Source organism: Microcebus murinus, chromosome 2, assembly GCF_040939455.1.
Source record: "Microcebus murinus isolate Inina chromosome 2, M.murinus_Inina_mat1.0, whole genome shotgun sequence".
Lineage (NCBI taxonomy): Eukaryota > Metazoa > Chordata > Mammalia > Primates > Cheirogaleidae > Microcebus > Microcebus murinus.
The window spans coordinates 32549378-32569650 of NC_134105.1; the positions used below are offsets into that span (position 1 = coordinate 32549378).

General features: G+C 45.6%; 1 protein-coding gene across 5 annotated transcripts in view; it reads left to right on the plus strand.

The window, feature by feature from the left end:
* KDM4A (lysine demethylase 4A) overlaps positions 1-20273 on the plus strand; it is a 46175-nt gene that overhangs the window by 15453 nt on the left and 10449 nt on the right. For 3 of the 5 annotated variants that reach the window (XM_012775882.2, XM_075997451.1, XM_012775883.3), the window contains 5 exons: positions 515-885; positions 11661-11781; positions 17270-17451; positions 19054-19258; positions 19701-19777. In XM_012775882.2, the coding sequence (XP_012631336.1) occupies positions 515-885; positions 11661-11781; positions 17270-17451; positions 19054-19258; positions 19701-19777 (956 nt within the window). Of the gene's footprint in view, positions 1-514; positions 886-2091; positions 9800-11660; positions 11782-17269; positions 17452-19053; positions 19259-19700; positions 19778-20273 lie in introns of those variants that run through there. The other 2 variants (XM_075997460.1, XM_012775884.2) reach the window with 2 other exon arrangements.

Below are 20273 nucleotides of genomic sequence, written 5' to 3' on the forward strand. Positions count from 1 at the left end.
TGAATTTTATATATGTTGTGGAATGGTTAAATCTAGCTAAAATATTCATTATTTCACATAGTTTTTTTTTGTGGTGAGATCATTTAATATCCACTCTCTTAGCGTTTTTTAAGATCCTTAGCAGACTTGCTAGCTTGGGGTAGCCAGGTCTCTGCTGAATTCAGGCCTTCACTTCCTGCCAGAGACTTCTGTGGAAATGGCAGCTGCTCCTTCCTGAGTTACTGGGTGTCTGCCGTGGGCCAGGCTGTGCCCCCACCGTCTACTCAGGGCCATATTTAGGAGCCCTGGAGATAAATGGTAGCATCTTTACATTACAGAGAGGGAAACTCAAGGGCCAGAGAGGCTGGGCAGTTAGCCCTGGGTCACACAACGAGCCTGTCGGTGACAGAGCCAGGAGTTAAAGCCAGGTCTCACTCCCCCAGCTCGCGTTCCCTATGCTTCACCACTCTGCCTTCAGTCAAGTTCATGTGTCCAAGAGGAGCTTGACTTTGTCTAATGTGTATGTGTATTTCAGATTATTCTGACTCCACTGACGTCAAATTTGAAGAGCTCAAAAACGTCAAACTAGAAGAGGAGGATGAGGAAGAAGAGCAAGAAGCAGCTGCCCTGGATCTTTCTGTGAATCCTCCTTCTATAGGGGGACGCCTTGTCCTCTCAGGTTCCAAAAAGAAGCCATCTTCTAGCCTGGGTTCCAGTTCTTCACGGGATTCAATCTCTTCTGATTCAGAAACCAGTGAGCCTCTCTCCTGCCGAGCCCAAGGGCAGCCGGGAGTTCTCACTGTGCACAGCTATGCCAAGGGGGATGGCAGGGTCACCGTGGGAGAGCTGTGCATGAGGAAGAAAGGAAGCACTGCCAGAAGTATCAGCGAGCGGGAGCTGGCAGAGGTATGGCTCTGGGCAGTGGTGTCTGCTCTGGAAGGCATCCTGCAGAGGGGAAGTGGATTTGTGGGGCTGAGGCGCTGCAGGTGCCTCCAGCCTGCAGTGGTTGTGTCAAACAGAAAGCATTCATTTTCTGGGTGGCATTCACTCTCTCCCAGCTTTTTCTTTCATGGGAATTCCTTTTCTCTTATCCCTGTTGACTGTTGATCTGAGGAATGCATCACAAAAGGCTCAGTGGCAGAGCAGGTTCTCAGCACAATGGGATGCACACTGCCTTTTCAAGCGGGGTAGGCAGGAGCCCTTTGACCCACCATCCCTTAGCAGCACAAGGGTTAGAATGGCAGCGTTTGCAGCCCAGATGTTTGGGGGTTTGGGATGAGATGACCTTTCTTACCCTAAAATTCAAGGTTTTTTCTTACCAATCTCAACTGACCTGTAGACTCCCAGGATATCATTGATAGAGTATCCTTTTGGAGACTAAGAAGAATTCCCAAAGCAGTACATACGAATATGTTTGTTCAGGCTTTCTAAAACTCACGTTGTCACCAAAAGCTGTTCCTTCTTTGTATTGTGCATGGCTCTTGGTGGACCTGCCTCTCTGAGTGGGGTACATAGAGCCTTGGAAGGTGCAACTGGACTCATGCTACCCAAGGGAGCTGCTCTTATTCCCCAGCCTTATAGCTTGTGTGGGTCAAGTCGCATCCTTTGGGGAAAGGTGACAGACAGTAGGAGCCAGTGCAGAAGGTCCTCTTTATTCCTCATCCCTTTACCTTTAGTGGGCTTTTTTTACTGTGGTTTTTTTTTTTTTTTTTAATTTATTTTGATAGATTGGCCTTAGAGCCTTTTAGATCCTTGACTGTGGCCTTTTGACTGAATTCAAAGTTAACAGAACAAATCCCTTTATTAAAAAGGGTGCAGCAGAGAAAGAGAAAGATGCTTCTTTGGTACTTAAAAAAGAATAATCTTGAAATCAGAAGGCTTCAGGTTCCCCACCCCTGATTTAAGGGGTACAAGTGTCTTTTGGTGGATGTATCATATATTAGGTTGGTGCAAAAATAATTGCGGTTTTAGCATTGTTGAAATTTGCCGTTTGTTATTGGAATACATTCTTAAATGTGGTTATGTTACACATCATTTTAATGTGCATTTCTTGCTTTATTTTTTTTTTTGCTAATGACTTATTACTTGCTGTTTATTTTATATTTATTTTAGACTATGGAAATGTTAGACAAAAAGCAAATTCGAGCAATTTTCTTATTCAAGTTCAAAATGGGTCATAAGGCAGTGGACACAACTCGCAATAACAATGCATTTGGTCCAGGAACTACTAAGGAATGTATAATGCAGTGGTGCTTCAAGAAGTTTTGTAAAGGAGACGAGAACTTTGAAGATGAGTCCGGTGGCTGGCCACCGGAAGTTGACAATGACCATTTGAAAGCAATCATCGAAGCTGATCCTCTTAGAACTTCACGAGAAGTTGCCAAAGAACTCAACATCAACCATGTCGTTTGGCATTTGAAGCAAATTGGAAAGGTGAAAAAGTTTGATAAGTGGGTGGCTTATGAGCTGACTGATAATAAAAAAAATTGTCATTTTAAAGTGTTGTCTTCTCTTCTTGTATGCAAGAACAACGAACCGTTTCTCAGTTGGATTGTGACATGCGATGAAAAGTGCATTTTATATGACACCCAGCAATGACCATCTCAGTGGTTGGACCAAGAAGAAGCTCCAAAGCACTTCCCAAAGCCAAACTTGCACCATAAAAAGGTCATGGTCATTGTTGGGTGGTCTGCTGCCGGTCTGATCCACTACAGCTTTCTGAATTCTGGCAAAACCATTATATCTGAGAAGCATGCTCAGCAAATCGATGAGATGCATCAAACACTGCAACACCTTCGGCTGGCATTGGGTCAACAGAAAGGGCCCAGTTCTTCATGACAACACCTGACCGCATGTCGCACAACCAGTGCTTCAAAGGTTGAATGATTGGGTTATGAAGTTTTTCCTCATCTGCCATATTCACTTTACCTCTCTCCAACCAACTACCACTTCTTCAAGCATCAAGCAACATTTTGCAGGGAAAATGCATCCACAACCAGCAGGATGTAGAAAATGCTTTCCAAGAGTGGGTGAAATCCTGAAGCCCGAATTTTTACACTACAGAGATAAACAAACTTATTTCTAATTGGTGAAAATGTATTGATTGTAATGGTTCCTATTTTGATTAATAAAGATGTGTTTGAGCCTAATTATAGTGATTTAAAATTCACGGTCCGAAACCGCAATTACTTTTGCACCAACCTAATAGTAGTGAAGTCAGAGGTTTTTAGTGTACCTGTCACCCAAAGAGTGTACATTGTACCTAATAGGTAATTTTTGATCCCTCATCCCCCTCCTATTCTTTCCCCCATTTAGTTTTTAAAAAATGTATTTCTTGAAAGTTTTCATTATGGAAAATTTCTAAAGTATGTACAAATAGAATATCATCAGGAGTCCCCCCATGTATGCTCATCATATATATGATTATTTACGTTTGGCGTAACTGCTTTCCATTGTCTTTGACTGAAGTACTGATACTTATCTGTATTCAGATTTCCTTAGTGTTGCCAGTAGCCCCTTTTTTATGGTTTGTCCCCTTGTCTTTAGTACTTATGTAATTTTTTCTCTGCATCTCAGGGTTCAGCTTCTATAGACTTCACTTTGACCATGTGAATGTTCCTCTTTTCATCTTGGTGGTTGTAGGCTAATGAGTAGATAACCAGTGTTTCCTTTTCATTGCTGCTTTATGTGCCCACTTATGGCAGGTTGCACAAGAGGGGTTTTCAGCTTGGAAACCAGAGTCCCCTTACACTCCCAGTTGCTACCTATTCTTCACAAAGGCCCTGAGCCATCTTCATTCATTCCGCTGTTGCTTTACAGTTCCCACTGTCCTCTTATAGTATCTGCCTGACTTTCTTGTCCTGGGTTGCAATCACAAGCAGCTAAGGACTCACTATATACTAAATACTTTATATGCATTATGCAGTCTCTGTATTACTGATAAATTAATCTCATTACAGAGTCAAGTTTGTTTGCGGGGGGTTTTTTTTTTTTTTGGTGGGGAGATGTAGGAGACCAAAATAGCACTCATCTTTTTTTCTCCCAGATTTGGAACCAGTTTAAGTGATGGATACAAGAATCAGGCATATAGAGCTTAGAATATCTCTTTATTACAAGTCAAAATGATCGAAGAAATTAGCTTTTAATCTGTGGCCAAATGGCCCTGCTGCTCATTTAATCTCACTTAGATCATAAGTGATCTAAGTCAGGCAGGTCACAGGCAGTCCTAGTTGTCCACAAGCCCCTCATGGGGGTAAAGCATTTCCCCGTCAGCTTCCATGTGGTGCAGATGCAGACCAGAGTGCACTTTCTCTGCAAAAGGCAGCTCCTAGCTAAGTGAAGCACGTTCACTTCCAAGGAGTGGGGAGAAAAGCCAGAGATCCTTCCACTGGGGAAGGAGGTTTTTCTCTAACACTTCTCTCTCATTCAGTCCACTGTTCAAAAACCATTCAGTGCCTTTATGGCTCCCTTTTATTTCTGTATGGTCTTTGCAGCTGTAGCCTGATGATAATACCCCTGTCCACTCCTTCACCTACCATGCCTCCACCCCTGACATGTGCTGGCTTGTTTGAAGTACTGAGAAATCTCTGAAAATGTCTTGGCTGCTCTGCCTCTTCACTCTTTGTAATCATTTATGGCATGCCTGCTCTGGGCCAGGACGGCCTACAAGAAACTCATGGTCTAGGATAGTAAACGGATAGAAGCGGTACTTAGTGGTAAGTGTTGTGTCTCAAGTGGAAGAGTTAGCAGCTGAACCTAGGGTTGGAGTGCAGAGTTCAGGATGCTCAGAGAGAAGGAAGCATTTTAGCTAGGTCTAAGGTTAGAGAGAGGGTGCCAGGTGGATGGAAGGAGAGAGAATCTGGGAGGGGAAGGTGTTCTAAATGGTGATGATAGCTCATGCCAGGGTCAAAGCGTGTGGGGGTCTGCGGTGGTTTAGTTTGTCTTAGGCACAGAGGACTGGAAAGGGACTCAGGAGGTAGTGTTAGAGGATGTCAGGAGCCAGAACCTGGAGGCTCTGCCTTGTTGCTCTGTGAAGCAGTTCGAACAGTTGTGCTTTGGGGAACAGTGGAAGGTTCCCTACCATATGCATGGAGATTGAAAACTTAATAACACATTTTTTTCTTTTTTCTTTTTTTGAGACAGAGTCTTACTCTGTCACCCTGGATAGAGTGCAGTGGCATTATCATAGTTCCCTGCAACCTCAAACTCCTGGGCTCAAGTGATCCTCTTGCCTCAATCTCCTAAGTAGCTTGGATGACCAGGTGTGTGCCACGATGCCCAGCTAATTTTTTTCTATTTTTAGTAGAGACAGGGTTTCACTCTTGCTCAGGCTGGTCTTGAACTCCTGATCTCAAGCATTTCTCCCATTCAGCCTCCCAGAATGCTAGGATTATAGGCATGAGCCCCTGTGCCCAGCCTTTATAATACATTTTTTAAAATGCACACACAAAGGTGCAGAGCAAATAATACAATGATCCCACAAATACTCAGTGCTTAGATTTAATAGTTGTTAGGATTTTGCCACATTTGCTTCACCTTTCCTGTTTTCAATTTGCTGAAATATTTTAAAGCAAATCGCAAGTACCATGGCATTTCTTCCCTGCTTCAGTTTGTATCTCTAAAAAAGAAGGCCATTTTCTTAGATAATCACTATGCCATTATACCGAAAAAATTTACAAAAATCGTTTTGCATCATCTAATATCTAGTCCATAATCAAATTTCCCTAGTTGTCCAATCAAAATCTATTTTACAGTTGGTTTGTTTGAATTGGTATTAAGTCAAGGCTGGTGCCCACTTTTATTCCCCGTCCCATTGACTTACTCAATAACCTGTCAGTTGTCCTTCAACTGTTCAGTGAAGGATTTTTAAGCACTACACTGACAGATTATTCTGGAAGCAGTACAAAGATTTGAGGGTGGGGGAAGAAGGCAAAATTAGAAATGGTTAACAGGTTCTCTTAAAGGTGGAATTATGGATGATTTCGCTTCCTACATTTATGCATCATTGGAATATTTTTTATGATTAACATGTTATTTTTATAACTAAATACTTCTACTTCAGGAAAGGAGGAAAAAAGATTTGGAACATGGAAATGAGTTAGAAACCTGTTCCTTTAGTCTGAGAGAGGTAGTGAGGACCTGTGGGCCTGTGGGCGGTGGTGATAGGGATGAGAACAGAAAATGGACTCGAGTGCTACTTAGAATGTAGGAGTGTAGATTATGTGCCTGGGTGTGGGTGAGTCAGGGCAGTGTAGGAGTGTCGGGGTTGACTCAGGTGTCCGGCTGGAGTTAACTGGATGGATGATGGTTCCATCCATGTAGGATAGAAGTTACAAGAATAATGAAGGTGTTTTTAGTGCCGGTCAGGAAGTGAGTTCAGTTTGGGGCATGTGGGGCGTGACCTGCTTATGAGGTAGGCTGTGAAGCTGTATATACACAGATTTAATGCAGCGGTGGGGTGGGGGCGGGTATCTGTAGTTTTGCAAGTGTATGTGTAGAATGAGAGGGAGCAGTGGGAGACTGGGGAAACTAGGAGAGAACAGTGTGTCCAGAGTCAAGGTAGGAGAAAAATTTAGAACAATGGGAGGCACGGCCAAGCGTGCCCTGTATTAAAGAGCAGAGTCATACTGAGTAGAACTTGAAGATAACAAGGGAGAGTAGAGTGATTGGATGCTGGGACCTAAACAGGTGGGAGGGGATGGCTGCAGATCGGTTTATTGTACAGTTCAGTGGAGTAAGTACATCACATTGTGCCACCATCACCAGAATGCAGATGGTTTTGAGTTAGGATGAGACAGGCAGTTGTCTCCCATGGTCTCCTAGAACAGTCAGATTCCTACCTGGGCTTAGGGTAATCCTCCCTTTTCAAAAGCGACTGTTAGAAACCTCATTGTTTTCTATCTAGTTTACTTTCCTCATTGAAATCCTACGGTGCTTTGCTTCTTGGTGCAGTTGGAGAAAATAACTCCGGCTGGTGGAGAAAATAACTTTCTAGAAGTCGATCTCTGTGCCGCATTCATCCTTCTTGAGGTACCAATATGGTCCCCAGGGCTTGGCCATGCATTCTCTGTAAAGATATAGTAAATGAATGAAAGGTCAGGTTTACTTTAGTAAAAAGACACCATCAGGGTTAATTGTGGGAGATGGAGAACTGATAGTCAAGGCTTGGGGGCAGAAGCTGAACAACTTTGCCCTTCCCTGGAGAGGTCTAATAGCATTGCAGCATATTTGGAGACAGCTGGTTCCGGAGAGCACCCTTTGTTCCCCTACCCCCACTCTAAGCATCCTCAAGCTGTAATTTGGGCCTCTTGCTGTTCAGTTTATACGCCACCGTCTATGTCAAGGGCCTGTTTTAACAGGGCAGTCTGATCTGTTTTTGGTAGAAGTGCCCTGGTTGACTGACTGTGGAGGCATCTAAGCTGTAAAGTTTTCATTTAACTACAGACTGAGCCACAGTGACGTGTCTGCTGTAGAAGTTCTTGTAAGTTCAAGCTGCTTTGAAAAAGGGAGTTCTCCAAACAAGGTGAGAGAACAATTGGTTCTTCTCACCGCAGAACAAGCCCTGTCAGGAACACTGACCTTGACCCTGGTGCCAGGTGATAGAAGGGGAACAGAGAACTTGGGAGCCTCAAGCTGCAGCACTACTGCAGGTAGGGTCTGGGAGATTCAGCTCGTCCTCACACCTCCTTTTGGAAAATTACCCCCATTTTACTAGTTGGGTTGCTACTTGCCCAGGCTAACACGGCTAATTGGTTGAACTGGGATTTGAACCCAGCCCTTTCTGTTACATACTGAGGGAATTTAGAGAGAGCAGATCTCAGGGAAAGGCAGCACCATGACAAGGGCGTGGATGCCATGAAGTGGGAAGAGTATTTAGCTAGGAGGGGAGAAAGTGTGAAGAGATACTCAGATATTTGAATGGGCCTGACTGCCTTGCTGAGAAGCATCGTGGTGGTGGTGGAAAGGGCACAGACTTGGACACCAGGTCTCCCTCTGGCTGGGCTGTGAGCTCCTTGACACTAAAGATCATGTCTCATTCATCCTTGCACTGCCAGAGCACCAGGCACAGCGTGGGGGTGTGTTTACTGGGTATCCAGGAGGCACTCGGAACACACAGCTAACGGAAAAGATGCCCTCTTCCTTTCCCAAAGCTGCATTCTGGTGTTCTTGGTCATGACCTTGTCTGCCTCTTCTAGAACTTGGATCTATAAACGATCCGTCTCTACTTCCTACCCTGTATTAGTTCTCTATTTCTACTAGAACAAGTTACCGCAGACATAGAGGCCTAGAAGAACACAAATTTATTTTCTTACAGTTCTTTGGTTCAGAAATCAAAAGTGTCTCTCCCTGGGCTAAAATTAAGGTGTCGAGAGGGCTGTGCACCTGCCTGGAGGCTCTTGGGAGAATCCGTTTCCTTGCTATTTTCCAGCCTCCCTAGGCCACCCACATTCCTTAGCTCGTGGCCCTCATCTTCCATCTCCAAAGGCAGCAGCGGTCAGCCAGTCTTTCTCCAGTTGTGTCACTATGACAGACTCTTCTGCTTCCCTCTTCCGTTATTACGCCTCACTGGGATTACACTGGGCCCACCTGGATGATGATCCAGGATAATCTCCGTATTTTAAAGCCATCTGGTTAGCAGCCTTAATTCTCCTCTGTCATGTGAACATATTCTGTCTACCACTCATCCTAATATCTCCCTTTCTCAAGTTTTTTCTCCTTTGCCTATAAAACCATGCTCAAATAGCCCCAAGCCTAAAATAAAATTCTGGAGGACGTTTCCTTCTCAAATGATGATCTCACTTCTTCCCTTGAGCTTCTCAAAAATAGTCTTTGCGATGTGTTCGTTCCTTAATGTTGGTCTGCTAGAACTTACCTTGAAAAAAAGTCCTGACACCTCCCCATTGCTGAGTTCCTTGTTCACTTCCCTGTTCAATTCTTCTGTGCTCTTTGGCACTGTGGATTTCCCCCCCTTTGGAGCCATCTCCTCTCTGGCTTGTTGGTGTTCCTCTTACCTATCTGCTTCTGAATCTCCTTTCCTCTTTTCTTTTCTTCCTCCTGTCCCTGGAAGGCTTGGTCTTCAGTCATCTTGTCTTTCGCAGATAGATGTTATCTACGCCCATGGGTTGGTTTGTTTGAGACAAGTTCTCTGTTGCCTGTGCTGGAGTGTAGTGGCATCATCATAGCTCAATACAACTTCAAACTCCTGGTCTCAAGGGATCTTCCTGCCTTGGCCTTCCAAGTAACTGAGACTACAGGCACGTGCCACTACACCTGGCTAATTTTTACAATTTTTTTGTAGAGATAGGGTCTTACTATGTTGCCCAGGCTGGTCTCAATGTGATCCTCTCGTCTTGGCCTTACTCCCCCAGTTTTAATTCTGAACCTAATGCTTGAGGGTTCCCAAGTCTATAGCTCTTGCTCTGACCTCTTTTCTGACCCCCAGCCTGAATTTCTTATTACTTTCCTGGGTATTTCTAAAGGAAAAGACCTATAGATACAGGTTGTGTGTACTACACACAGCATGTTTAACATGGCTGGTTATTATCCCCCTCTCCTTGCACAGGCGTCCTCTTAAATGTCTAACCTTGGTGACTCAGGCTAGAAATTCCCACCACCTCTGGCTTCTTGATTCTCATCCCTGTGTCTGCTCTATCCCAGGCTTTAGTCCTCTTACCTCGGTGTCTTCATAGTGGGGAGTATAAAGTTACTGGGGTTCAGGAATAAAGTAAAACGAACTTTATTTTTATCTTAAACTTTTACAGTCTTTTTGTTTTGAAATATGCATAAGTGCATATTTATAGTATATAGTATATATATGTATATAGTATATATATAGTATATATATGCATGGTATATAGAATTTATTAATAAGCAATACATATGTTGGGGTACATGTTCCTAAATTTTTTATTTACATGATAAAACTATCAAAAAAGTTAGGCAAGTGTGGGTTTTCCAGTTTGTTTTAGCCAAAGAACCCTTTCTTTAAGTGAAATCTTACTCATTTGAAAAAAATCAAAAGCAGAAGTGTTCTGCTTTAGAGCCCTTCTTTGCTCTAAAGGAGGCTCCTGAGGGGCCCTCTTGATGCGCATTTTGAAAACCACTGGTTTAGGCAATTGATGTTGCTCTGGTCTGATTAAAAGTCTGTAATCATCAGGTTTGGTGGCTCCCGCCTGTAATCTCAGCACTTTCGGAGGCCAAGGTGGGCAGATTGCTTGAGCCCAGGAGTTCGAGAGGTTGCAGTCTGTTACGATTACATCACTACGCTCTAGCCTGGGTGACAGAGTGAGACCTTGTCTCCAGAGACGGAGCTGGGGAGGGCCCGGCGCAGTGGCTCACACCTGTGATCCTAGCACTCTGGGAGGCTAAGGAGTTTGAAGTTGCAGTGAGCTACGATGACACCACTGCACTCTACCTAGGGCAACAGAGCAAGACTCTGTGTCAAAAAAAAAAGTCTATGATCATGTAAGTCTTGATAGACACCAGTAGTAAAAGGTCCCTAACATTCTCACTTCACATTCCCCCACACTGCCGCCATCATCCCTTACTCGTGTAAGCACAGATCACATCCTGTTCATTCATTTCTCCATACCTCCCCCTTTCCTGGGTGGGCCTTTGCACACTGAATGGGCAAATGCACAATGGAACTTGTTGATAAAATTTGTTTGGAAGAGCAGGCTCTTTTTTACCTGGACATGGCCTGCTCAGAACTTTTTTCTTGGCATTCCAAATGTGGTCCTTAAATTTTGGGGCTCTGTGTAGTTGCACATGGAGTTTGTAGGCCCAGGGTGGCTTCTGTGAAGTGGCACTTCTCTGCAGCATTCTAAGGCACTGGTTTTTGTCACCGTTGCAAAGTGGCCTTTCTCCAGGCCTCATTTCCTCGCTTAATGGATTTTGTAAGCCCTGCATCTCCTAATGTCAGTATAACCGAGTTTTAAATATGTTGAGTAGAAAGAAACCCTTACGTATTATTACTGAGTCAATCCTGTACATTTTAAACCTAATTACATTTGCGCTGACATTGTATAAGTGCTATGTTGAATCAACCTTTCCCTTTGCAACTAGGCCAGAGTTTTAGGTGCACTATGTGTCCTGGCTGATGTTCTCCCCTGGAGGAGAAACTTAACTGAGGACTTAACAGTGTCAGTTAGAGCTGAGGTCTTGGGAAGGTATAAGGAGAAGTTGACCTACTTTACTTTTAATGGGTCAGTTGCTCCTCACCCCTTTGGATGTCCTCTAGATACGCCAGATGGCCCAGCTGCCTGGCACCCTGGCACATTGTAACAGGTGCTGCTATCCTCTGGTCCAAAGAAAGGGGCACCTGGGCTCCTCTGGGCTCTCGGATGCAGTCTCATGGCAGTGAGCTGCAGGGGGGTGCGGCTCTCCCTTATGGCTTGAGCAGGCTTATTTTGTACATTTCTTTCATTCAGGCTGCTTCGGAGAAGGCCAGGAACCATACTTAGGCAAAAATTTTGCCCTACAGTTTTTATATAATCCTGGTTTACACTAGTTTGGTACATTGTATTGTCATTTGGCTTTTTCTGAGGCAGGTATTTTCTGTTTGATTTTATATTTCATTGTGTTTCTCTGTGCCTCTCTCTACCTTGGTTTTCATGTAAGACTAATTTGTGCTATGTCTCAAGTTGAGGCAAGACTAATTTGATTTCTTCTGGATTGCCCAGGTTGCGGATGAGTACATGTTTTCCCTGGAGGAGAATAAGAAGTCCAAGGGTCGCCGTCAGCCCTTAAGCAAGCTTCCCCGCCATCACCCACTTGTGTTGCAGGATTGTGTCAGTGATGATGGTGAGTGTTGTCTTCTCTCTTCACTTAGGAGGATAGTAGCTCACTGCATTAGTTCTTGCTTGGACAGGATATGAGAAGGCCAGGCTAAGGGATGAGGGTGGGCCTGTGGCTTAGCTGTTCTCCCAGATACTCCATAAAGAGGATAGCATTTCCTTTTATATCTAATTTACTAATCAGATCTCATTATAAGTTTGAGTATCTTAGAATGTACCTTAATATGGGATAATTGCATGCAGGTTCTTTCTTTTCTTCTCCTACGGAGATAAAAGGCTGATTTTTCAGGATAGCAAATTCTGTCCATGATGCTGTGCTGGATGTGTGGCTGCAAAGACAATTAAGATAGGTCCTTGCCCTCAAGACACTCACAGGGTAGTTGGGCAAGCTGACAGGTTAAATAGATCTGAAGAAAGAAGAGGTGTTGATCCAGCATGAGTAACTATCGAGAACAGAAACAAAAAGGGTATATTCAGAGGAACTGCAATCGGCTCGGTGTGGCTGGAGTTCACGGGCAAGACCAGCAAGTGATAGGTGGGGTGGGAGGAATGAGGCTGGATCATGGACAGCATAATATGCGAGACCAGAGTCAGGGCCTTTTCTTACAGGCATTGGGGAGCCATTGACCTGTTTAAGCAGAGAAATGACAGGGTCAGATTGGTTTCAGAAAGATTGTTCCTAGTAATGGCATCTTGAGGGGGCTTTGAGAGGACCAGGTGGGCTTTTGGGTTTTTTTTTATTTGTTTGTTTTTTGAGACAGAGTCTCACTCTGTTTCCCCAGGCTAGAGTGCCGTGGCATCAGCCTAGCTCACAGTAACCTCAAACTCCTGGGCTCAAGCTATCCTTCTGCCTCAGCCTCCCGAGTAGCTGGGACTACAGGCATGCGCCACCATGCCCAGCTAAGTTTTTCTATATATTTTTAGTTGGCCAATTACTTTGTTTCTATTTTTAGTAAAGGCGGGGTCTCGCTTTTGCTCAGGCTGGTCTCAAACTCCTGACCTCAAGCAATCCGCCCGCCTCGGCCTCCCAGAATGCTAGGCTTACAGGCGTGAGCCACCTCGCCCAGCCTAGATCGGCTGTTGTAATGAACTCTGTGAGATAGGAGGGTCTGAACTAGGATGGTGGTGGTAAGGATGGGAGTGAAGGTGTTTTGGAAGATAAAGGCAGTTGGATTTGGTGACTGACTGAGGAGCTGAGGGTGGTAGGTAGGGGAGAAGGATGAGTTGAGTGCCTCCCTGGTTTGTAGCTTTGGTTGGTTTTTGGACACCTGAGTTAAGGGTCTGTGGGGGTTGTAGACTTGGGGATTGGCACAGAGATGGTATTTGATGTCATTATTGAGATAAACGAGGTCACTCATGGAGAGGGTGCAGAGGGGTGTGAGCAGAGGCTGGGCTATGTGGACAGAGCAAGGAGAGGAGCCTGCAGAGGAGACAGGGAAGTGGGGAGCAGGCAGACGTATAAGAACCGGGATGTGTTTGTGGCACTGAATGTCCAGGAGGGATGGACTGCAACAGAGAGTTCTCTCCTGTGTTTCCTGGAGCCTGGAGATCCAGTGAGATCTGCTGACGAGGCTCGCCATCAGCTCCGCTAGTGGCTGGGCCCAGCACGCTCAGGGAGAGCAGAGGCAGTTGTGCTTGTTGCCCTTTCCCACTGTGTCCTCTCCTTTCTGATCTGCTGTCAGTGCCCACCTCCACTGGATTTTTTGGTAGAAAGATCGTGATAAGCTGGGAGAACATCCCTGAGATCCTCTAGTCAGAAGTGTGGGCAGACCCTGAGTCAAAGAGGAAAACAAAATTACCCATGAAAGATGACCACTGTGAACATTTTAACATATAATCTCCCTGACTTTTCTAGTTAGGTATTAAATTATATCTGTGTATGTCTTTTTAAAGTAACACAATTGAGGTCATAATATCCGACCTCCCCCCATTTTCTTTTTTTTTGAGACAGAGTCTCACTTTGTTGCCCAGGCTAGAGCGAGTGCTGTGGCATCAGCCTAGCTCACAGCACCCTCAAACTCCTGGGCTCAAGCAATCCTCCTGCCTCAGCCTCCCAAGTAGCTGGGACTACAGGCATGTGCCACCATGCCCGGCTAATTTTTTCTATATATATATATTAGTTGGCCAATTAATTTCTTTCTGTTTATAGTAGAGACGGAGTCTCGCTCTTGCTCAGGCTGGTTTTGAACTCCTGACCTCTCACAATCCGCCCACCTCGGCCTCCCAGAGTGCTAGGATTACAGGAATGAGCCACCGTGCCCAGCCTTCCCCCATTTTCTTATGATGAAAAATTTTTAAATGTGGATAAGTTGAAAGGATCAAAACCTTGTATGTGCCGGGCGTGGTGGCTCACGCCTGTAATCCTAGCTCTCTGGGAGGCCGAGGCAGGCGGATTGCTCGAGGTCAGGAGTTCGAAACCAGCCTGAGCAAGAGCGAGACCCGGTCTCTACTATAAATAGAAAGAAATTAATTGGCCAACTAATATATATATATATATATATATATATATATAAAAAATTAGCCGGGCATGGTGGTGCATGCCTGTAGTCCCAGCTACTTGGGAGGCTGAGGCAGAAGGATTGCTTGAGCCAGGAGATTGAGGTTGCTGTGAGCTAGGCTGACGCCATGGCACTCACTCTAGCCTAGGCAACAAAGCGAGACTCTGTCTCAAAAAACAAAACAAAAACCTTGTATGTTCTTCATGTACATTCAGCGGTTGTTGCCATTTGCCATAATTGCTTTTGTCACTCCATGTGCTTTATCGACATACGTAACATATTTGCTGTTATCTCTTGATGGCAGGTTGTAGTCACCAAGTCACTTCGCAGTAAAGACACTGGTAGGCACCTCCTACGAAGGCTTATTTCCTGTGTAAACACTGTGCTGTTTTACACCTGGGAAAACAAGCAGTAGTTCCATAACGGCATCTAGGCTTCAGTCTGTAGCCATCTTTCCCTGCTTCCCAAGAATGTGTTTCAGAGCTTTCTTCCTTTAAACTGACATAAGCCAAACTGAGATCACACATTGCATTCAGAAATTATGTTTTTTTAGCCTCTTTTAGTCTAGTACACCTCTCCCCCAACTTTTAAGAAAACATTTTCAAGTGAGGCATCACAACAGAGTGAAAATGCATACATTTTAACTGTACAGCTTAATGAAATTTTATATATGTAAACTGCAAAATTTTGATTCCTGCAATTTTCACTTAACGGAGTGAACATTTTCCCTCATCATTCAGCATTCACAAATGGAATGATGTTTGGCCACTTTTGGCTATGCAAATGGAATAGATGTCAGTGTGTTAGTTTTTTAACTGTGGGTGTGAGCCTGTTTCTATTTCTTCCATCCTATCTTGGTCACTCTTGTTTTGGCCAGAATAAAGAGTAGAATCTGGGCTTAGGTTTTGAGTACCATGGTCCTGACTGGGCCTGAATGATGGAGCTTATAGGGGTTGATTTTAATTGCCTGCATTGGTGTCCTTGTGCCACAGTAGCCTTCACTGAGGCCACACACAATGGCAGCTGTCAGATCCTTTAGATTAAACATGACTGTGAAGGTGGAGGGGAAAACTATTTATTTGCACTGAGCTGGTGTTGCCAGAAATGAAGAAATGAGCACCTCATGCAAGTGTGTACCAGAACTTTCCTTGGGCTGCTTTTCATAGATGCAGGGGCCTCTTCAGAAGCACTGCTCTCTGGGGGGGAAACAAGAAGCTCCTTGGAGGGTCTATAGGTGGGAATTGCTGGCTCCCCCTCCCTCTACGGCTGGCTGCGGTGGTCTACTCAGGGGCCCCTGTGTGGTGGGGCTGGCACAGAGCCAGTCTCCTGTCAGGTGCTGCATACCTGGGGCTTGCTTTGGTCGTACTTGCCAAAGAAGGATGTAGCAATGGTAGCTTCTCATACCTCTCTCAAATGGGGGAGCATCTGAAAGAACACTTTGGACATCAGTTTATTTTGATACTTGCTTCTGCTTCTATCAGATTGCCCTCATTAACTCAAAACTTTCAGAATTTTGATAGGGTTTCATTTACTTCCTTGTTTCTGTTCCTTGTTCCTGCCGGGAGCTGGTGGGCTGTGCCCTTATCTCACTGATTAGGGGGAGCGGGGAAGTGTGCTTTCTTAATCACTCACATGAGTTTTTGTGAGCAAACTTGTTCATTTTCCATTCAGCAGTATGTCCCTTCCTTCTAGGAAGGTGCATTCAGAGGGGATTTTTCTTCCCTGAACAATAGTGAGGTATGATGAATCGTGTGCTCTGCTGGCTAGAGCTCCTAAGAGATGCAAATTGTCATGTAGACCAGGAGTCTGTGAAGGACTGGGAAGTAAATATTTTAGGCTTTACAGTCATTATTAGTCTCCGTGGTCATCAATATTATCTTTTTTTTTTTTAATTTCCAACCCCGTAAAGATGTAAAAACAAAGGCAGGCATGTTGTCCCAGCTGCTCAGGAGGCTGAGAGAGGATTGCTTGAGCCCAGGATTTAGAAGCTGGAGTGTACTGTGTATGATCATGCCTCTGAATGGCCACTGCACTCTGGGCTACATAGGGGAACCCTGTCTCTTAAAAAACAATGTAAAAACAATTCTTAGCTTCCCGAGTGGGCTAAGTCCACAGGCTGCTGTTTGCCAGCATTGATCAAGACTCAGGGCATTAATTCATCTGGAACATGCCTTCCTCTGGCAGAGCAAGGAGGGGTTAGTTAGGGAGCCCTTCTCAAAATAGGCAGGTATCCCAGTGACCTTACCAGAGGGAGCTAGAGTCCCAAGAACCATGATGTAACAGCTTTTTCTTTCTTTCTTTCTTTTTTTGAGACAGAGTCTAGTTCTGTTGCCCTGGGTAGAGTGCACTGGCGTCATCATGGCTCAAATGATCCTCCTGCCTCAGCCTCTTGAGTAGCTGGGACTACAGGCATGCGCCACCATGCCTGGTTAATTTTTCCTATTTTTAGTAGAGATGGGATCTTGTTCTTGCTCAGACTGGTCTCAAACTTCGGACCTCAAGTGATTCTCCTACCTCAGCCTCCCAGAGTGATGGGAATGTAACAACTTTTAAGCTTTTTCCTAGTTCCCTATTATTTTCTTTTCTTGTTTCTCTTTAGCACAACTAAAGGGAAAAATCTACAAGGTAAAGAAAGGATGTAATGTGCCAACATTTTGGAGTCAGCAGATAACATGGTCTCTGACAAGACAGTGCTTAGCTGTGCTGCCCTTGGGCAGAGGGGTTGAGTGGACAGGTGTAAGGGAGAGTAGGACAGGCCAAGCTCCTGGGGCAAGAGGAAGGATGGAGACCATCAGGTAGGGCTCCCCACACCAGCATGCAGACATTGAAGGAATGTGTGGACACTTGCTTTCGCATGTTGCCTTTATATCACCCTTAGGTGTCTTGGGTTTAGTAGAAACTTAGGACCAAGACTCCTAGTTGAGCTCATTTGTTCACTAAGCAGAGCCACAGATGTGCAGGGTTGGTGCTGACTCACATTTCTGTTCCCTGCTCTAGAGACACCTGAACAGCTGACCCCTGAGGAAGAGGCTGAGGAGACAGAGGCCTGGGCCAAGCCTCTGAGCCAACTGTGGCAGAACCGACCCCCAAACTTTGAGGCTGAAAAGGAATTCAATGAAAGTATGGCCCAGCAAGCCCCTCATTGTGCTGTCTGTATGATCTTCCAGACTTACCATCAGGTAAGCCTGCTCCACCCGGCCCCCCATTTACCCAGGCCCAGCAATTGGGGGAAGCTAGATTTAATTGTGTATATAGCTTGTCACTGGTTGTCTTGGAAAGGCTTTTTTTCTAGTGTTCTCTACACCATGTGTATATTGGTCAGGCTTTGCCAGGCAGATAACCCAGTGATGTGGGTTTTCACTTGATAATGCTTTGGAGGTGCGTTGAGGGTGTGGCTCAGGCTCCCCCTTGCGAATGCACTCATCACAGACTTCACTGTTTGCAGAGCAGTCTGCTTTTTTATCCTTACTCTAGTCAGTGATGATTCCTGCCAGGTGGTTGTAGTCCTGGCCAGTGACTGGAGGACTCTAATTTCTTTACTGCAGTCTGTACTTGAGATGAAAAGCCAGATCCTCTAATCTTGTCATCGCCTTTCCTTTCCCACTGGCACAGTGGGTGTTTCCAGAAGCAGAAGGAACTTGGGAGGGGCAGAAGCAGAGGGCCCAACTGAGGGAGAGCAGGGCAGGGAAGCAGGGTTGCTGAGCTCAGCCGTGAGCTTCCCACTCTGGGGCACTGATGGCTTCCCCATCATGGATCTCTTTGGGTCCAGCTCTAGGAGGCCAGGAAGGCACTTGCAGCAGCAGGTGCTAAGGGGACCGGCTCAGTCTCAGCTGAGGCCCGTACAGGGTGGCAGGTAGGTAAGTGGTCCCCTGTGCTGGTTAAAGTGGCATGGTTGGCGCTGAGCCTGGCATGGCTGGCACTGAGCCTGGCAGGGCCCCAGGTTCATGCCTGCTGAAAAATGGAATCTCAGACCACACACTTTGGAAGGCAGCTGTGCTCACCACTATACCACCAACACACTTTGGATTAGTAACTCACTACATCTTTCCATTGACAAAAAGCAAAACCAAAGAACTATAATGTGCCATTGCCTGTGGGGGAGGTGAATAGTCTGGTTGTTAACCATCAGCAGATCTACTCAGTGAAGGTCAGAGTTTCATGAGTGTTGACATGTTTCTGGGCCACGTCCTTGGGGTGGAGGGTGGTTAGGGTGCCATCCAGAAGCAGAACCAGTAGATATTTGTAGTCAGTATAGTTTGCCAAGGGAAGTATGTGGACATAATGTTCTTCCTGGAGGGGCCCGAGCCAGGAATCACAGGTGGTGCTCTAGCCATGTGAGGGTGCTGCACCTCAGGTGACCTGCTGACATAGGCCACTAGAGGCAATCAGTGTTGGCCCATTAGGAGCACCTGCTCTGGGTGCTCACCCTGGGTGGGGCCACCATACTCTGTAGCCCACAGGGGAGCCCACAGTACAGCCCAGCTGCTAATATCTCAGTGCATTTTATTACCTCTTAGTTTGGGAAGATTGAAATCCCAATTGCCTCTTACCTCGCTCCCTTTTCTCAGTTGTCCCCTAGGGGCCTTTGTTTGATGCTGCTGTGAGAAATTGAATTTGAGTCATTAGAGGTAACTTCAATTAACAGCTCTGGGATAATGGCTGTGCACCCGGGAGCCATAGCCATATCAATAAGAGCACCAGCTTTCTGCTGATGGAGCAGGTGGGAAGCTAAGAGCATAGGTGTGTGCTCACTGAGGTGTGCGCTTGTTTTCGCCCCTTAGGTTGAGTTTGGAGGCCTTAGTCAAAACTGTGGAAATGCTCCAGATTTAGCCCCACAGAAGCAGAGGACCAAGCCATTGATTCCGGAAATGTGCTTCACCTCAACTGGCTGCAGCACGGACATCAATCTTTCCACCCCTTACCTCGAGGAAGATGGTACCAGCATTCTTGTCTCCTGCAAGAAGTGCAGCGTCCGTGTCCATGCCAGTGAGTACTCCTCACCTTTCTGTGTCCTATCCCAGGAGCACGGGCCTGCTCCCTGGAAGTCCTTCCTTGCTACCTGGTGGCCTCCCAGTCCTTCCACACACAGTTTGCTTCTGTGTTCTGGGGAGTTTGTTGCTGATTTTCGTTGTCTCCAGGGGGCCATTCTTATACCAGTCATCTCTGTGCTGTCCTGTTGGTTGCAGGTATATGGAGGTGATTAGTTCCTGCTACTCACTGGGTGTTTGTACCAGTGAATCTATGGTTTTTGACTTTTTGAGACTTTGGGCCATACTATATGGTTGAACCCTGGAGACTCAGACTCTAGAATTCAATGGTTTCTATAGGTTTGATTGTAGCTTCGGGGCTGGTCTAAGGAAAAGAATTGCAAATCTACCTCTGGCTCTGACCTCTGGGTTTAATTTGCTCATCTTGGTGTCCCTGTTAGGTTGCTATGGGGTCCCCCCTGCAAAGGCTTCTGAAGACTGGATGTGTTCTCGGTGTGCAGCCAATGCCCTAGAGGAGGTGAGTCCTCCCACACTTTTGCAGAGACTTGGAGTACATTCAGGGCCAGACTGTTTCCTATTGGTCTTTATATTCCCAGTAGTCCACATAGGGCCTGCTACAGTTGTGTCAGAGAGTACTATGAGGATAAATCCTATGACAGTGAGAGTGGTCGCTGCCAACTTGTGGTGTCTGGAAGCTGTGTTTGCTTCATGCGTGAAGACCAGGTGGAGGCCTTCCTGTGGAGGAAGCATAAGAATTTATCCATCTTGGGTTGGAGCCTCAGAAAGGGGCTGAGATAGTTCATTTTGCAGCTTTCTGTTCGTTGTACCTTTTGGAAGCTGGCAACACCCCACATAAGAAGCAATCGGAGCCTTGCAGTGCCTCCAGTTGGAGCAGAGCATCTTTTGTGCCTTTGCCAACAGTTGTTATTAACAGTAACAGTGGAGAGGATTATGTTAAGTCAAGCGAATACTTGGTACACTTTAGCCCCGAGTGGCCTCTCCTTCCTACAGGG